The 19,761-nt window shown below is 39.6% G+C and overlaps 1 protein-coding gene across 3 annotated transcripts in view; it reads left to right on the top strand.

Moving 5' to 3' along the window:
• TBK1 (TANK binding kinase 1) overlaps positions 1-19,761 on the top strand; it is a 54,173-nt gene that overhangs the window by 5,163 nt on the left and 29,249 nt on the right. For 2 of the 3 annotated variants that reach the window (XM_077833433.1, XM_077833420.1), the window contains exons 2-7: positions 9,747-9,866; positions 11,722-11,862; positions 12,925-13,054; positions 13,794-13,975; positions 14,977-15,137; positions 16,561-16,671. In XM_077833433.1, the coding sequence (XP_077689559.1) occupies positions 9,780-9,866; positions 11,722-11,862; positions 12,925-13,054; positions 13,794-13,975; positions 14,977-15,137; positions 16,561-16,671 (812 nt within the window). In that variant the 5' untranslated portion in view covers positions 9,747-9,779. Of the gene's footprint in view, positions 1-2,156; positions 2,424-9,746; positions 9,867-11,721; positions 11,863-12,924; positions 13,055-13,793; positions 13,976-14,976; positions 15,138-16,560; positions 16,672-19,761 lie in introns of all 3 variants that reach the window. The other variant, XM_077833428.1, reaches the window with a different exon arrangement.

Raw genomic sequence — 19,761 nt, 5'->3', positions numbered from 1 at the left:
CCTTTAGGCATTGCCCCCAGACAGAGGGACCTCTCAGCTTTGTTAAGTCTTCCGGCTATTACAGGTCTGGTAAATTTTTCAAGTCCTAGGTATTATGCATGCAAAGCAAAACTGGGTCAGTTCCTCCTGCTGACTAACATACAAGAAAGAGCACTAAATTTCTCATCTCAACCAAAGCAGTCAATGCAAAATAATCCGCAATCCATTCCTACTATATACAATCCCTTCCTGAATTCACCAAACGCTAACCTGCTGACAAATAGAGCAAACCTCCCCACCAAAAACTGAAAAATGGTCAGGATGCTAAACCAAAACCTAAAATATCAACATATGAGTCATTGGGAAGAACAAATTAAAACAAATAGTAAGCTAGACTGCTTTTAGGTCCCTGTACAGAACTACTTCCTCATCTGTGATCATAAGCTAGAAGTGAAAATGAAACAAAGTTTTTAGAGCTAGTTCAGAAAGGCACAGTCATGCAAGGAGAACAAAGGACAGGTTGAGACAGGGAGACATTCTAATCTAATATCCAAGATACAAAGACATGTGAGAAATTATTCCTAGCAATTTGAAAAAATAGGTTTAAATGAAAAATCCGCTCCCTAGCTCTGGGGAAAAAGGAGAGAGATTACAGAGAAGGCAATGTGTATCTTTTCCGGCATTTTTAGTATCGGTTTCCTTTTCTCTTAGTTTTTGCCTTACCTTGTATACTTTTCTTTTGTCCTGCTATGTTGTGTACTATGTGCTCTGTTTTGTCCACTTCTCCCCACAGTTTTAAATGCACTCTCTTTCTGGGTGTCTCCATTTTAGTAACATCGGTCAGTATCCTAAATCTCTAAGGGAGAGAAAAGAGTGAGTGGATTTGGGAAGAGGAGGAGGTGGTAAAGACAGAGAAAAAAGAGAAAGTAATAGATGCAGCATACACATAAAAAGAAACATTCTGAACTATTGTAAGAAAAAAGGTGGAGTGAAGCCAGAATGGGAAAGGAAGTAAAACAAAAACAAGGGAAAGATGTAGCAAGTTATATTTTTAGAAGTTAAATAGAAAGTTGATTGAAGATTGTTAAAAGCAGATCAGAATACAACTGCGTTATTCCTTTAAATTGAGGGTTGTGATGTTGGGGGAATGGTTATTTTTCACCTTGGATAGGGTAAAACTAGAGTAAGTTGCAATGGTGTATTGTATTTATTTAGGAAGGAATATATGGGCCCCAGGAACAAAGGTGTTAATATGACCCTATAACTGTCCAACATGAAACAGTTTTCAATAAAGTTCAAGGTTTGGAATGCAAAGATCTGAGCCTGCTTAAAACCATGGCAAACTCATTATTAAACATTTAAAACCCCTTTATTAAAGATATAGGGGGAAAAGAGAAAGTTAGAGCATTTGAAATGTAAAGTATTAAGTAAGTCTTTCATTTAAAAAAAAATCCCTTATTCCCTTTCCCTTTAGCTGTGGAGAGTCCTTAGAAGATTACAAAAATAGAAAAAGAAAACCCTTGTGTGCAGTCTTTTAGATGGTATTGAAGATTGTAATTACTGTTATTTTTGGGAAAAGTTAGCTGAGATGGGCTGGAGCTGGCATTATTGCTGTTATGAACGTCCATTCATAGGAAAACAAAACACACACAGAAAAGGAAAGAAAAGAACAGCAAAGACAGAAAATGCAGCATCTGTCTCTGGTGTTGTTTCTCACTTACAACCTCACTGCTGGGAAAAAAAACACAGATGTGGCACAGTGTTTTCAGCTGCTCTGAGACCTGACATACTTGTACCAGCATCAGGCTGTTCAGGGTATTGCTTTTAGCTTCCTTTTTCTGGTTACAGGCTTATAGCAGTGTTGCAAACTAAGCGTCTGCTTAGCCAGCCAAGACTGTATATTAAACAGAAGGAAAAAGGAGAGATAGGAAAGAGAAGAAATAAAGTGGTGAAGGAAAAGAACACACAAGGAGGGGTGACGACAAAGTCACATCTCAGGTAGTGTTTGGGATTCAGCAAGTGACGGTGGCAATTTCATCTGGTTCCCTCTCTTTGGAACTGATGTCCTGATCAGACATTTCTCAGAATTAGTATAAAGAAGGTCTGGGGACCCAGGAGACAGTTGGGATGGCAGCCATGATGGTGAAGTTTCTTCCTTCCCCTCTCTTGTCTTTCAGCCAGCCAGCGTTCACCAGAGCCAGCTTTTCCTCCTGAAGTCTCTTTTTGAAGACCCCAAAAGGGAGTGATGGGCAGAATAGCTCAGTGGTTCTCAATCAGGTGTACACATACCCCTGGGGATATGCAGAGGTCTTCCAGGGAGTGCGTCAACTCATCTAGATATTTGCCTAGTTTTACAACAGGCTACATAAAAAGCACTAGCAAAGTCAGTAGAAACTAAAATTTCAGAGGCAATGACTTGTTTATACTGCTCTATAAACTGAAATGTAAGTACAGTATTTATATTCCAATTGATTTATTATATGATAAAAATGAGAAAGTAAGCAATTTTTCCGTAATAGTGTGCTGTGACACTTTTGTATTTTTATGTCTGATTTTGTAAGCAAATAGTTTGTGAGGTGAAACTTGTGATACAACTTGCAAGTCATCAGCCTCCTGAAAGGGGTACAGTAGTCTGGAAAGGCTGAGCACCACTGGAGTAGCTCATCATCTCTCCCCCCCGCCCCCCCCCCATTAGGCCTAATTTCCAACAAAACCGTTTTGTTCTTTTGATTTCCAGTCCAGCACTTCTCTTGTTTACCAGCCATGACCTTAACATAGTTCTTGAATTAGATCAGTAGGCCTTTTTGTTTAGGTTAATACAGTCTTACTCCCTTTTACACCTTCTCGCGTCAACATTTGTTGTTATGGGTTACTGAGACATTTTATAAACTTTCTATAACTATTTACAGTTGAACTCACAATTAGGGTAAATTTGTAGGCCCAGTCATCACAAGTGCAAGCTCTTGTTTGCACCAAGACTCCACATGTACATAAAGCATTTCCACTGGTGCAGCTAGATCAGTGTGGTTATATCAGTACAAATATCCTAGGCTTAGATCTGATTCCTATTTTCACTATTTGAGATTTTTGTCAATCTTCTGTACCGTATTGTAAATGGTTTCCTGTCTGCTAGATTTTTGTCATCCATCAAATGAAGTCCTAGATCTGATCTCGTGATATACTGTTTTGTAGGGTGCTATGGCTCAGGCAATTTTTTCTATTGGTGTTGGCATACATTACCTTTAAAAATAAGAGGGGAGGAGGACAAGGGACCTCTTATGTAAAAATGTCACATTAGTATCTATTGGGCTGTGAGATGATCACTTTCTAGTCAGCTATTAAATTGTTTAGTTTCTGAATAAAATTGGTAAGATAGAATTCTTTGTGTACTTACTATCTATGTGCACTTTTCTGCTGAACAAACAAGATTCAGTAGATTTGACTCTTGGCAAGAGGTAGTCAAGATAGCATCATGCAAAGCATCAATCCCATCTTCACTATGTCCATGCCACCTGGCACATCACAGGTAGTGTGTCTCATTATCTGGAAGACATTTTTAGTCCAGTGTTTTTTCAAGCTTTTTCATAGCATGGACCTTGTTTTAATACAGAAACTGCCGCAGATTGCCTCAGGGACCTGTCTCCTGCCATTCAGGTCTGCATAACATTTCTTTTGGCATCTACAGCAGTTACCAATATGGGAAAATTATGTTTGACTAGTATTTTAGGTACTTTTAGTAGAGCTGGTTGAGAATTTTTGAAGTTTTGGTGAAAAGATGTTAGAGAAGATTTCCACTGCTTTTTGACCAGCTGTTGTTTTGAGTTTTCTTTAATGCCTTTTAGCAGCTTGAGAAAAGGAGGAGGACCCACCAGCATCATGTGACCAGCCAGCTTGCTGTCTTTTGTGCTATATGGAGCTCTTCTTCCCTAGCTCATGTGTTAAGAATGAGTAATGATGGAAATAGATAAAATACAGTAGTTTGGAGCTGCTTCATAACATTGGATCTATTTTGCAAGAATTCCAAGTCTTTACCTGGTATCTCCGCATTTCACACATTACAAGATGATTGGACTTGTCTAAATGCCTTGGGACTGGCTTATAAGAAACACTTTACACATAGTAATGTACCTTAATAAGAATCTAATATTAGAAATTATTACAAGTAGAAACTTGTTCAGCCAAAATAATTGGAAAATTCCTGTTTTAATGCTGTGTTGCCCTGAGTACTGTTAGAAAGGCAGGCTCCTGCCTTGTGCTAAGCACTATAATGTGACTGATTAACTGTACTTGATATTGCAGCACAACTTCCTCCATTCTATTGATTTTCCTGTGGTAAACCCCCTTCTGTGTTGTTACAGACTTTCTTTGCTGTTGTATAAACCAATGATTTCTTCAAACAGAGCTGAACATCTTAGGTGATAAATATGTTTCCCTTAGATCTCGCTAAAAACAGGAAGTTCTTTTATCTCTTCTTCCTGTTATCACAGGGCTTGATAGTGCTTTTCATAAGAAGAGTAAAGAGGCTTTTCTTGGGGGGCTGGCAGGGAAAGGGGGATAGGGGGGAAAAAAATCCTGATACGATGAATGACAAAACCTGAATTAGTTCAGTTATCCTTAATTCTGAAGAGTTCATAGTTTTGCTGTTCCATAATTTATAGTAACTTACTGTTTTCTTTAGGCATTGAGAGATATTACAGTGTTTGGAGACACTGTAATAGCTGGTTGTATTGGGCTTCTGCTGAAACAATAAGATTATAGTATTGGTTGTGTATGAAAAATTAGAGCTTTGCTTTAATTAAAATAGATATGTTGTGGGCCTTTTTAAAATTTGGACAACTTAGAATTTTGTATTAAAAATCAGGAATTAACTCATAACACAATTGAGTTCTATTATTAATAATTGTGGGAAACTATCCAGGAAAGTGCTGCTTATCTGGCACACTTGTCGTCAGAAGCAGTTTATAATCCATCTGAGGGCTAGGAATGGGACGTTGGTTGCTGACAATTTTCCTGTCTACCATGGTAGTATAAGAGAGTTGAGCCTGTTATCATCTGTACCTTTCCAAGGACAGCATATAGGGTGGCTTTTATTTATGTTACTTAGGCCCTGATTCGGTAAGCTACTTTATTCAGGTGCCAGGGTCTGCCTGTGCAAAACATGGGCATTCTGTTCTATATCAGTCTTTATACCATCTGGCTCCTCATTGTAGTATCTGAGTGCCTTCCAGTAGTTCATGTTGTCTGTTCTCTCATCCTCGCCTCAGGTGGAGGAGCATGTGCAGTGGAGTGTCTTGTTTTGGTAGAGATCATGGGTTGGTTTGTTTTTTATACATATCTGTTATGTGTTTTTATTAGAGAAGGTGAGGTGAAAGAAGTGTGCTTTGCAGTTGAAGTGGAAAGTGGCAGGGAGCGGTTGGGTCATTACAAAACCTAAACCTAATTTCCCCAATACTAATTTCCCCCTACTGTTACTCACACCCTCTTATCAACTTTCTGAAATGGGCCACTCTCATTACCACTTCAAAAGTACCTGAAGCTACTTTTAAACGCATTTGTTTTAATTAAAATTTCAGGCTGAAAGATTCTTTTTAAATCTAATAAAAATAACGATTTGCAAAACTGGTCAACTCAATCCGTAGTATAGTAGTACTCTTGGATTCCTCACTGAGCTCTCACATAGCAACCGCCACAATCTCCAGCTGGCTGAGACTCCATCCTATCCTGACAGGTTTCAGAGTGGTAGCCGTGTTAGTCTGTATCAGCAAAAAGAACGAGGAGTCTTTGTGGCATCTTAGAGACTAACAAATGTATTTGGGCATACGCTTTCGTGGGCTACAACCCACTTCATCAGACGCATGGAGTAGAAAATACAGGCCCAAGTATAAATACATGAAAAGATGTGATTTGCCTTACCAAGTGTGAGGTCAGTCTAATGAGATAATTCAATTAACAGCAGGATACCAAGGGAGGAAAAATAACTTTTGAAGTGGTAATGAGGTAACTGGGAAATAGTTAAATTGACACTACCCCAAATGATCTACAATTAAGAAAACAAAAAAAATCCTTGAAAATTGGAGAAAAATCTCTAGTTTCTTTCAGTTGCAATAGTTACTACTGCTAACAAGTAGTTAAAATATTAGAGTTTACATTGGTTCTTTAATTATCTGACTCATGTGAAACTAGCTTCTTGGAACCTACCAATCTGGAGCATCCATACTTACTGAGGTAGGGCCATATCTTTCAGTCTCCTGTCATACTTCCTGGGGTTACCCAGAGTTGGGCGGCACTTCGCTACTACCTGTCCGTGCCCTTACTAGAAGGAAGCCTTGTCTAAGCCTGACAGGCGTCAGAACCCCCACTCTACTGGCCACAGGCAACACAAGCACTCCTCCCTCAGCTTACTCAGGCTCCGCTCTTCCTCTGCAGGTTAGGCCTCAAGCCCTTTGAGGGGCCCCCTGAAGTGTCCAGCCCCTGGTCAACTGGATGCTCACAGAATTCACAAATCCACTGCTCCCAAAAGAACAGTACCTCCAGCTCACCAGTTACACCTCAGAGCATAGCTCTGCTTGATACACAACTCTTATGTTTATAGTGAAAACAAGTAAAAATGTATTTTATAAAATGTAGAGATTTGAGGCGAGCCAATAAAAGTATTGGAAACAAATGGATAAATATAAACCAACCATAACACATGATCTAGAATCTAGACTGACTTAATCCTTCCAGCATTTGTGACAGGGTCTGATCACCGTAGTAGTCCTCCTCCTGGCCATCCTGGGGACTGGCTCTGCGAGACATTGCACCCTTCTTTGGAAGTGTCTTCACCCATCCTGTCTTACCCTGCGGCCCCTCTTGCTCCAGGAATCTCAGCCTCCTCTTTGGGACTTGGCCTCCGCCTGGGTCACCATACATATTTCCCGACAGGGGGTGATGTAACAACAAAGTCTTTCCTGGACAAACCATCCCAGGGAGTCTGCTCGGGGCACCAGCTAAAGGGAAGCTGGTGACCTCCCCATGTGACACCCCCACATGACTCCACCCTGCCCCCAGCCCAGGGCACTCCCCATTCCCTCCGCACATTACCTGGAGGGGTGGGGGGGAAGGGGCTCTGTCCTCCCACTGTGCCAGCTCTGAGCATACCAGAAGGGCAGGACAGGGCTCCAGCTCACTCGGCTGCTGCCCCCAGAAGCTGAGCCTGGGTGGGGGGCAGCCTGCCGTTGCCCTAGCCAGGCTCTGTCCCAGTCAGCCGCTATGTTGCACTGGGCGGGCAACGTCCCAGGTAATTTGGCTGGAAGAAGCTCTGGCCCCGCCTCTTCTGGCCCCACCCCACCCCTCCTCTCCCTCCAGGGCTGGCTGCGGGGTGGGGGAGCACATTTAACCCTTCATGCCCCTCCAACAAGTCACCTCTGCGGGCAGGCCTGTCCTCTACTTTGGATTCCAGGTCAGGGGCCCTCCAGTCAGCAGCCAAGGCCTGCACTGTCCTACCATGCTGCTTTCTCCTAAGCCCTCTCCTGGCTTCCCTGTTCTCTGGGTTCACCAGCCTCCCTCATCTCCAGGAGTAACTGTGGATTAACCTTTAGCCCCTTAACACACCTCCCTCCTCCCAGGGAGTGATTGCTGTCTACTTCCCTGCAGCTCCCTTCTGCGGTCTGCGCCCTGGCTTTATGGAAGTCTTGCCTGTTTCTGCCCAGCTGAGCCTGTTCCCAATCAATCCTCTGCTCCCTGGCTGCTCCTCCAGGTGCAGCCTATGGAGTTAATTGGCCCAGCTAGCCATATTAACCCCTTCCAGTCGTGTGTGGGGTAGACACCCTGTCACAGCATATTATATACCAAGGCTTGCCTTGTGATCTTCTGTTATGAGAAAAGTCACGCTGTCCTCTTGCCTCCTCAGTGGAAGAATACTATCTCTTTCCTTGCAATACCAGATATATCACCTCCTGCTCTGTGGTCCTTTCTATAGCTTTCACAATCTGTTGCTGATTTCACAACTTCCATTGTGAGACATACAATGCACAATATATACTTGACCAGACACAGAAAGATAAGGGACTCCTAATCCCATGCCTGAACAGAATCTATCCACAGCCTGTCACATCTTGGTCACCCGTCTTTAACTTTAAGAACATAATTTCCAGTGTAGATCTAAGTTCCCTGTAAGCTGCGCAGCCACGCAGCAGCTGATTTAGGGCCACACAGGTGCTCAGGGAACCCGCTTGACCAGGACCAGCTGGGGAATGGGTGCCTCTCCCTGGCCCTGCTGCTGTGGCTGGAGGAAGGGGCTCCCCTTCCCCCAGCCCCAGCTCAACCCCAGACCTGCCACAGCCTGGGGAGGGGCAGCCTGAACCCATCCCCGGTCCGGACCGTCCGGGGGAGGGGCGCCTCTCCCCCCAGCCCAGGTGCTGCTGCAGGGAGAGACAGCTGAGCGGGAGTCCTCTCTCCCTGGTATAGCCCCAGAGCACCCTTCTGCACTCCAAACCCCTCATCCCCAGAGCCCACACCCAAACCCTCTCCCCCAGCCCTGAGCCCCTCATCCCTGGCCCCACCTCAGAGTCTGCACCCCCAGCTGGAGCCCTCACTCCCCCCTGCACTGCAACCCCCTGTCCTAGCCCTGATCCCCCTCCAGCACGCTGAACCCCCCAGCCTGGAGCCCCATCCAGCGTCCCAAATCCCTCATCCCTGGCCCCGCTCCAGAGTCTGCACCCCCAGCCAGAGCTTTCACACCCTTGCACCCCAACCCTCTGCCCCAGCCCTGAGCCCCCTCCCACACTCCAAACCCTTGGCCCTACCCACACCACATGAATTTTGGTTATCTGCACCAATATGAAGGTGATGTGTCACCCATCACCTCTATATTGGTGCACATAACAAAATTCATTCTGCACGTGTGTGGGAAAAATTAGAGGGAACACTGGTGCAGATACATAATGTCTTAAATATTATCCATCCATACGTTTCTATGTAAGCTACTGGCTCTTGGTAAAGACCTTACATGCCACTCTTTTGTTAATTATTATGTATATACCTGACGAAAGGATCCCTATTAAACCCAGTTGGCATCAAAAGGACCCTGGGTCACAAACTCCTTATTTCAGAGCCATGCTTACTTTGATATCACAAAAACAATGAGGGTTCCAGTACTCCATGAATCTGAAGAAGTGGGTTTTTTACCCATAAAAGCATATGCTCAAATAAATCTGTTAGTATTTAAGGTGCCATCGGCCTCCTCGTTGTTTTTGTGGATACAGACTAACACGGCTACCCCTCTGATATTTGATATCACGTAAACCTGCCATTATCTCACTTCCACTGTGTAGTCTCTCAGATATGCTGAACCATGAAACTTATAGAAATGTTGCTTCTCTTAAAGGAAAGACATAATTCCCACATTATTTGAAACCTTTTGTATTATTTTCTTCTATCTTTTATAGTCTCTTTGTGCCACATTTAGAAGCCTACAAAAGAATCGTTATTGAGATCTTTATTTGATTTTTAGTTGATTCTTTCAAATGGAGGAAGGGAAAAAGAAGACCTCAAACTCTGTGACAGATTTTATACAGTGTTAATTTTGATTTCTGGTAGCATTTAGTTTGCCTTCGTTTCCTTTCTTCCTGCCTCCCCATCTCTCTAATTGGTGGATTTTTAATTCCTTTGTTAATTCTTTAAATCTCTGGAGTAGTGTTTCTCTGTTTCATTAAGAATGTATTGATTTTCCTTTAATTTTTGTGTGTGCAATATACTCAGTAACATTTATTTTTTTTATTTTTAAGATTGAAAAGAGAATTGACTAATCGAGAGAAAACATGCAGAGCACTTCCAATTATCTATGGCTTTTATCTGACGTTCTAGGACAAGGAGCCACTGCAAATGTTTTTCGTGGACGACATAAGGTTTGTGTGGAGTAAACAAACTCGTTACCGTATAATCAATATTTTTTTCAAGAACAAGGATCCTTGTATTAATTCTTAAATAGTCTTCCTGTCTTCTTTCCTTTGTTAATGCATGGAAGTTGTTTTGGAAATCCACAGGCTGGATTCAGTAAGAAAACAATCATTAAACCTGGCACCTGTAATATGAAAGCCCTTGAAATCTGTTCATCAGCCTTTTATGGAAAAGTTTTTTGAATTTTTTTATGATATTTTATTTTAATGTCCCTAGTAATCAGGAAAAAATGTGTAAGATACGTGTTTTTAAACATCTTTATCATTGTTATTAATAACCCAATCGGTATTAATACTGAAAGCATTTGTAAAATGTACCATTCTTTTTACTGTGCTTGCTCCATGCCTTTTGCGTTTTATCCAGTTTGGACAGTGAAATTAAGCAATCATTTTCTGATTCTTATGCACAAGTACACAATGCTGTTTCTGGTTCTTATGCACAAGTACAATGCTGTTGAGTTTCCAACAATGCAGGGAAATGTTTAAATAAACAAGTAGAAAAGACTCTTTTGGGGCCTAAATTACTAAACGTATATGTCCTTTTTAAATTGGAAAGAAATATATATCTGTGTCTTTTTAAAGAAACTGTTATTTCTGAACTCATTTGGGTGGGGTGGTAATCTTCATTCCAGATAAATATTCTGTTTGGGCTCTCTTTACCTAAACTTCTGAATTGATATTTATTAAATATCTGAATTTATTATTATTTAATATTATGATAGTGCCCCAATGCCATAGTCAGGTTCAGGTAACCATTGTGCTAAGTATAGGGTAGATTGGTTTTAATGTTATCCAGAGTGCTTAATTATGTCTTAATTTCTTTAATTGCCTTACTAATGTATATAAAAACAGTGAGAAAAATAACCCAACTGCTAATACCTTCTCCTGACTATAAATTATTAACAATCATTTTATAATTTTAAAGAAAAACTGAAAGGATTTTTATCTGCCAAAGTGTTTTTTGGGCGGCTTTTGTTTTCCCCTGAAATAGCTCAGGATATCACAAACTATAAAAGCATATGGAGTTGCACTGCTGTTTGAGATGTAATGGCTATCCAGTGGTGTAGGAAAAATGCAAAATCCCAGGATTCAGGTCAGCAGATAAATAAAGCCCCAATCCTGCAAACACTTTTACATTATTATCCCCACTGAATCCATGTGAGTAACTTTTTCGAAGATTGGGGCATAAAGCAGGAACTAATTTTTAAGTGTGTTGTTCTAAACTGTATTAATTGTAGTTTTTAAACCTGGCTACGGATTTGGGGCCTTACACAAATTTTCTAGAAGAAGATTTTCAATTAATCTTTGTACAGATAGTAAAATCTAAAGTTACCCCTCAGATTTCTCCATCTTTGTGAAAAATTACCCCCTAATCGGTGTTTATTACCTGAATTTAGATGGAAGTTGAGGCTGTTCTTTGTCATCAGATTATATATTTTGTCTCTCTCTCTCTCAAATTGTCTTGAGTTTGCAGTTCTTCATGTGTCCTGGCATTGTCTGTTAACAACCCTCAAGTGTTTGTAAAGAAGTAGCTTATCTTGAGCCATTTTTTCCTTCTTGCTTGTTTTTCCTTACAGCCCCCTATTAAACCAATATATTCATATAATAAACATTCCAATAACCAGATGAACATACAATATTAATAAATTATTGCAGAGAAGCTACAATTATATCATACTTGTATATAAGTGAAAAGTGTTCTGGAATCTTTCAGGATGACTGGTACTGTATAAATGTTAATTATTAAGACTTTTTTGTACTTGACTTTGATTTTTTTAAAATAATCTGAATATTTTTCTGATAGAAAACAGGGGATTTATATGCCGTCAAAGTATTTAACAACATAAGCTTCCTTCGTCCTGTGGATGTTCAGATGAGAGAATTTGAAGTATTAAAGAAACTGAATCACAAGAACATTGTCAAATTGTTTGCTATTGAAGAAGAGGTAATTAGCTGATGTGGTTTGTAGTAATGCCATCCATGATTCCTGCATATGTATTTCATGTAAACTCTGCTGTATCGGGTAAGGCTGTATTTTTATTAAGAAGTATATAGGAGCCTTTTCCTACTGGCTCCTCTCCTTTTGCTGAGAATCTCACCTGATCTGGAGCCACAGATTGAAAGATAGCAGAGACTGAGTGGTGATACTGCTACTGAAATACATAACTGACTCCTAACAGCCTAGCACATCAGTACGCTTGCCCTGCTGTCTTTAGCATACAATCAGGATCAGTGCAACAGGCACTGAATCTGATCCACTGCATTCACATGTGCATATTATGCAAATACTGTCCTAATTTATAAAATCTTAAATTGAAATTATTTAAGATAATAGATTTTAATTACACTACTGTATATTTTTATATTAATATGGAAAGCATGCTACTGTTTGATTTGCTCTTGCTTGATAATTTTGCAGCTTATTCAAAACTCCTCACTTTTTAAAAATATAAATAAGATTTCAGGTGTTCCACAAGACCATCAGAAGATAGGCATCTTGCTGCATAAAGTTCACATAATGATAGAGCAGATGTAGAATTGCACCCAGGGATGAATTAAAGTAGCACTTTTCAAAGTGAGGTTGGCTAGGGGTTCACAGGAAAATGGGTAAAATGCAGAGGTCGGTAAAGACTTTGGGGAGAGGAAGTAATCAAAGGAGAGAAGTAAAAGTGCTGCTCCAGGCTCTTCTCCCACTGTAGTTCCTCATTTTTCATTTGCCTCTACACTACCTGCTACTCCAAGAAGGCCATTTTAAGGGTGAAGAAGGGCTAGCACCCATAATCTTGTGGCCTCCCTAGTTTCTTCTACACTCAAGATAAATTTTAAAATGGAACCAGTTTTTCTTTTCTTTCTTTTCATTTTTTAAAAGCCATCAGAGTGAGACTTGTATATAAAATAGCATCAGGTTACAAAGCTTTGAAAATAGGAGACTGTGACTTGATGTAATCTCTGGAATTATTAACAGTCTTCATATCATTGTCAAATCTTTATATTTTTTATTTTTCAGACAACCACTAGACACAAAGTACTTGTTATGGAATTTTGTCCATGTGGGAGCTTATACACTGTTTTAGAAGAGCCATCTAATGCCTATGGGTTGCCAGAGTCTGAGTTCTTAATTGTGCTGAGAGACGTGGGTATGTGGGATTTAATTTTTTAAACACTGTACAATTTGCCCTGTTGCTCAGCTGTTGTTTGGTTTAGTTTGGAATTGGAGTATTAAAATTCCTAGTTTGACAATATAGATGAAATCCTATGGATTATAGTATTACTTTTAATCTATATCAACAAATGTAGTTGCATTATAAAACTATGATTTTTTTTTCTAAAAATTAGATTTTTTTTAAATGCAAAGATTTTTTTTTTTTGGTCACACACTGGACTTCCTTCTTGACAGATCATCACATAATAGATTACGGGGAGTAATGAAGTCCACCATTGTCTGCCCCTATCACCGCAGGAAATCTGGCAATTAAAATACGTCCACTTTATCTGCTCAGTGTTCCAAAGGATGGTGGCAAAACCCATTGTCATCTGTTGTTTCCTACATTGTAGACATTCCTCTGGGAAGAGAATAAGATCACTAAGGATTATAAACTCTGACCTAAAATAATGGAAGAAAATAAATTTTAAGAAAGGCATTTATGAGAGCAAGATTTACCATTATTTGCTGTTTGAAAAAGAAAAGCAAAGATTATTAGAATAGAGACAATAGGATATTCTAATCCTAGTAGCAGCAATGGTCTTTGCCCTTCTCCTTTGCACACACTGAAAAACCATAGTCTGTGAAAGTATATATGCTTTTTTGGTATTTTAACATTTTTCCGGACGGTTTTGATACATATGTACTAAATGCTGTACAACTCTGTATTTAAGTGGCTGGGATGAATCATCTCCGAGAAAATGGAATAGTGCACCGTGACATCAAACCAGGCAATATAATGCGTGTTATAGGTGAAGATGGTCAGTCTGTTTACAAACTGACAGATTTTGGAGCTGCTAGAGAGTTGGAAGATGATGAACAGTTTGTTTCTCTCTATGGTACAGAAGAATATTTGGTAAGCCATTTAATTTCTTACTGATGGACTTGTTGAAGCATGGGATATTTCTTAGTGAAAACTGAATAGCTGAGAGACAGAACCCCAGTTGGGAATTCATTTACCAATGACACATCTAGTCTGGTAGTTACTTTATAACATCAATCCTACCTTTTGCACCTTGTGTTATGCCAGGCCTCCACTGATCTGGGGAACAAGTGTGCTGAGGTCATTTCCTGACTCAGATTCTCCATGTTTCACTGGGTGATATAAAGAATTGTAGCATAGATTTATTAGAGCTTCTTTGCCTCTCCCTCTCTGGATATTTTTAAATGTTCTTGTGAACTGTTTGGATGATGCTGCGTATCGCTCAGATCCACTTTCCTGATATTTGTATTGACCAAGCAGCGTGCAAGAGCACTGTAACTTGGAATGTCCAGTGTAGTGTTTTAAAGTCAGAGTACTTTAATTCCAAAAAGTGACAGGTGAGGGAGCCAGTATATCTAAAATACTTATATTGAATTTGAAAGTAAGTATATTTTTGTGGAAAAACAGAAAGAAAACAGTTGTCCCCTCTGCTTCTGTTTCCATGCACCTCACATGCCAGTGTGCTAATAAATGTTCTCAATGCTCTTTCTCTCTGTTCTTAATGCATTTTCTGAAATAGTAGTTTTTGTAGTGTTTCTCTTCCTCTCCTTTTGTGCGGCTTTTATCTCCTAATCTGTCATTTCATCTGAATTTTCTTTACTAAATTCTCTTTATTTGATTTTGAACTTTATTGTAACAAGGGTGACTATAAACGGCTACTGGCTCAGGCTGAACAATTTTGCAGTATGATCTTGAAGTGCCTGTAGTGTGAAAAGCTTATGCAAATTCTACACAGCGGATGCTAACTTCCCTTTTTGATGAAAGAAATGCTTAGAAAGGTGGTGTATCCTGCTGTGGTTGCTCGCTTGAGTTTTGGTCTTTATAGTTGTTTACAAAGCAAGTAGTTCTAAGTTTTCCCCTTTTTTCCCCTTAAGCATCCTGATATGTATGAGCGAGCAGTGTTGAGGAAGGAGCATCAGAAGAAGTATGGAGCAACAGTTGATCTGTGGAGCATAGGGGTGACATTTTACCATGCAGCAACAGGGAGTTTACCATTCCGACCTTTTGAAGGGCCTCGCAGGAACAAGGAAGTGATGTGGGTAATTTAGAGGGAGAGTTCTGTCTGTTCATAAATGAATTCAACCAATAAAAATATCTATAACAAAGAGTTCTGTGCGCACACACACACAGCAAACAGTGTAAAAATAATGCAAATAGTAGGCAGATTTCATATTTAGCAAGGCTAGTGCCATGGGAAGATTTCATATTTTACAAGACTAGTACCTTGTGTGGCACATTAAACCTAATGATGCAGTAGAGCCTCCAGAAAATTGTGACACAACCTTTTGAAGCCTCTTGCCTTCTTTGCTGCACTCGCGGTCCAGTACAATTTGTGAAATCTACCTTGTGTAATTTTCTTAGAGACTACAAAATTAATTGAATGTAACATAAGATCTTATATTTTCAGAATTTCAAACTTCTGTTTTAACAAGTAGCTGCCATTTAGGTGTTTTCAAATGACCGCCAGAAATTTGGCCAATTGGGAGTTCTGGCATTGAGGAAAGTATGGGAGCTGTTTTTGGTATCCAGGAGGCAGTAAAGTCTCTTACTGCTGAGGAAGAAATGCATCTTGTCTTTCCCTCTCCCTTTGCAGACAGGGATTTGGGATAAATTGGAGTTAGAGGCTTAATATTTTTTAAATGAAAGTTCAGATTCTAGAGTGTAATTATGCAGCAACTTAAAAATCAGCTGTTCAGCAACAGTTTATGCAGCTGCATAATTGAATAATGTACAGGGCCTTACTATCATATATTCTACATTTAATTTTTCAGACAGGCTATGAAGAATGAAAGCAGTTGTCTCTGATGTCAGTTCGCTGTTTGAATCTTCCTTGTCTCTACACCATGTGTGTATAAAGTAACGTTTCTCCTAGAGCTAAATAAAATTTAATGCAGAGTTCTCTCCTTTCACACTTATTCCTAAATTTTCTGGTCAGAGTTGGGAAAAAATTGTGACTGTACAAATTTGTGCCAAAATCTGTGGCTATTTTAATATTAATGTAATCTCTGCTGAACCCAAGCTGTATTCCTTTTCTCCCAAATGAACATTTTTGGTAATTCCCTGGAACGTTGCAAGTTGAATTCAGTAAATGCCTGTACTATACGGACATAAAAATGACTTTGACATTTTTATTTTTTCCAGTGAGTTCCTGGATCCCCTCCCTAATTTTTCTCAATCCCGAGTCAGCCAGAGGGGCTTCTCCAGTTCAGCATAAGGTGTTTCTTTTCATGAAACATTAAGTGTATTATTTCAGCACCCTTTGCCAGTCTGGAGTTGAGCCCTGAACATTGTACTCCTATTGAGCAGCAGATTGGTCTAAATTCTTGTACTAGCTTTAGACTTTTTATTTACATTACAGGGTCCCATTAGATGATCCATTTACTAGACTTGTACTTGAAGAGATAGTAATTAAGGATTGCATATTTATTTTGCATATTTATTTTTGTAATATCTCATAGGTATAAAATAATCACTGGAAAGCCTTCTGGTGCCATATCTGGAGTACAGAAAGCAGAAAATGGACCAATTGAGTGGAGTCGAGACATGCCTATTTCCTGTAGTCTTTCTAAGTAAGCTTATTTGAATTTTTTACCAAATACTGCTGTGCTACCTGAGTAAGGTTTTTCTCATTATTTTCTCAGTATAAGATGTTTGGGACTCTGGCTGTCTCTGACTTTTTTCTTTGAATTTTTACAGCAGCCCTATATTATGTTCTTTTGTGGGCTATGAAATGCCTCTCTTTCTATTCCATCCAAGTGCTTCTGTAACTGTTCATTTACCCAAGAGCACTCAAGTGGTGAAAAAGAGTAATATGGCCAAGAACCAGCCTGTGCAGGGAGGGGAAGAATATGCTATTGAACAGGTAGGCATTAGCTCCATCACCAGAAGAGAGGATAATTATTACTGTGGATATACTGTAGTTTGTCTAAACCTCAAGTTTGACCTCCACCTTCCTGCCTGAGTGTCCTAAAGGGATTCAAAGAGCTAAAAATTATACACATGAATTTAATGGGAAAAAAGTCATAGATTCATAGATATTTAGGTCAGAAGGGACCATTATGATCATCTAGTCCGACCTCCTGCACAACGCAGGCCATAGAATTTCACCCACCACTCCTGTGAAAAACCTCTCACCTATGTCTGAGCTATTGAAGTCCTCAAATCGTGGTTTAAAGACTTCAAGGAGCAGAGAATCCTCCAGCAAATGACCCGTGCCCCATGCTACAGAGGAAGGCGAAAAACCTCCAGGGCCTCTTCCAATCTGCCCTGGAGGAAAATTCCTTCCCGACCCCAAATATGGCGATCAGCTAAACCCTGAGCATATGATTCACCAGCCAGATACTACAGAAAATTCTTTCCTGGGTAACTTGGATCTCACCCCATCTAATAGCCCATCACAGGCCATTGGGCCTATTTAGCATGAATATTTAATTACCAAAACCATGTTATCCCATCATACCATCTCCTCCATAAACTTATTGAGTTTAATCTTAAAGCCAGATAGATCTTTTGCCCCCACTGCTTCCCTTGGAAGGCTATTCCAAAACTTCACTCCTCTGATGGTTAGAAACCTTTGTCTAATTTCAAGTCTAAACTTCCTGGTGGCCAGTTTATATCCATTTGTTCTTGTGTCCACATTGGTACTGAGCTTAAATAATTCCTCTTCCTCTCCCTCTCCAGTATTTATCCCTCTGATATATTTATAGAGAGCAATCATATCTCACCTCAACCTTCTTTTAGTTAGGCTAAACAAGCCAGTGGAAAGAGACTTAAATTCTTCTCCTTCCTCCAGAACACAGTCATCTTCGTAGACCTAATACCTTCCACTTAAATATTCAGTTCTTGATCCCCATAGAGGCTTATGAAAATGTTCCTCCTTGCTGGTATTCCTGTATGTAAAATTGGCTTTAACATTACAGAATATTATTCGATCATAGGAACCGTACCAGGCTAATTTAGGCACAAAACAACAATTTTCCCTCATATACGTTGCAGTCAAACATTAAAGGAAAAATGAAGGTGTTTAAATCAGAATAATCTAGCTCTCAGTATTTTGGTGACTAATGCCCCATTTCAACAGATGCATAAATTGAAGCATTGAAATGGTTCAATTGACTTCAATATGATAAATGAGAGAAATAAAATAAGTAAATGAACCAAAAATACGTAAGTCAATGGGACTGCTCACATTATGCCTAAGTACCTGGCTGAATCAGGGCCTAATTACTAGGGCTGTCATGCGATTAAAAAAATTAATCATGATTAATCGTGTGATTAATCGCACTGTTAATAATAGAATATCATTTATTTAAATATTTTTGATGTTTTCTACGTTTTCAAATATATTGATTTAAATTACAACACAGAATACAAAATGTACAGTGCTCACTTTATATTTATTTTTGATTTCAAGTATTTGCACTGTAAAAAGACAAAAGAAATAGTATTTTTCAATTCACCTAGTACAAGTACTGTAGTGCAATCTCTTTATCATGAAAGTTGAATTTACAAATGTAGAATTATGTACAAAAAAACTGCATTCAAAAATAAAACAATCTAAAATTTTAGAGCCTGTAAGTCCACTCAGTCCTACTTTTTGTTCAGCCAATTGCTCAGACAAACAAGTTTTGTTTACATTTGCAGAAGATAATGCTGCCCACTTCTTGTTTTCAATGTCACCTGAAAGTGAGAACAGGCTTTCTCATGGCACTGTTGTAGCCAGTGTTGCAAGATATTTACGTGCCAGATGTACTAAAGATTTGTATGTCCCTTCATGCTTCAATCACCATTCTAGGGGACATGCATCCATGCTGATGACAGGTTCTGCTTAGTAACAATCCAAAGCAGTGTGGACCGACACATGTTCATTTTCATTATCTGAGACAGATGCGAACAGCAGAAGGTTGATTTTCCTTTTTGGTGGTTTGGGTTCTGTAGTTTCCGCATCGGAGTGTTGCTCTTTTGAGACTTCTGAAAGCATGCTCCATGTCTCGTCACTCTCAGATTTTGGAAGGCACTTCAGATTCTTAAACCTTGGGTTGAGTGCTGTAGCTATCTTTAGAAATCTCACATTGGTACCTTCTTTTCGTTTTGTCAAATCTGCAGTAAAAGTGTTCTTAAAATGAACAACATGTGCTGGCTCATCATCCGAGACTGCTATAACATGAAATATATGGCAAAATTGGGGTAAAACAGAGCAGGGGACATACAATTCTCCTCCAAGAAGTTCAGTCACAAATTTAATTAACATATTTTTTTTTAATGAGCGTCATCAGTATGGAAGCATGTCCTCTGGAATGGAGGCCGAGGCATGAAGGGGCATACAAACGTTTAGCATACCTGGCACATAAATACCTTGCAACGCCGGCTACAAAAGTGCCATGCAAATACCTGTTCTCACTTTCAGGGAGCATTGTAAATAAGAAGAGGGCAGCATTTTCTCCTGTAAATTTAAACAAACTTTTTTTTTCTTAGCGATTGACTGAACAAGAAGTAGGACTGCATGGATCTGTAGGCTCTGAAGTTTTACATTGTTTTGGTTTTGAGTGCAGTTATGTAACAAAAAAAAATCTACATTTGTAAGTTGCACTTTCACGAAAAAGAGATTGCCCTACAGTACTTGTATGACGTGAATTGAAAAATATTATTTCTTTTGTTTA

The sequence above is a fragment of the Eretmochelys imbricata genome, chromosome 1, assembly GCF_965152235.1.
Source record: "Eretmochelys imbricata isolate rEreImb1 chromosome 1, rEreImb1.hap1, whole genome shotgun sequence".
Classification (NCBI taxonomy): Eukaryota; Metazoa; Chordata; order Testudines; family Cheloniidae; genus Eretmochelys; species Eretmochelys imbricata.
The sequence above is the reverse complement of the archived record's forward strand: the minus strand, read 5'-3'. Positions and strand labels throughout refer to the sequence as shown.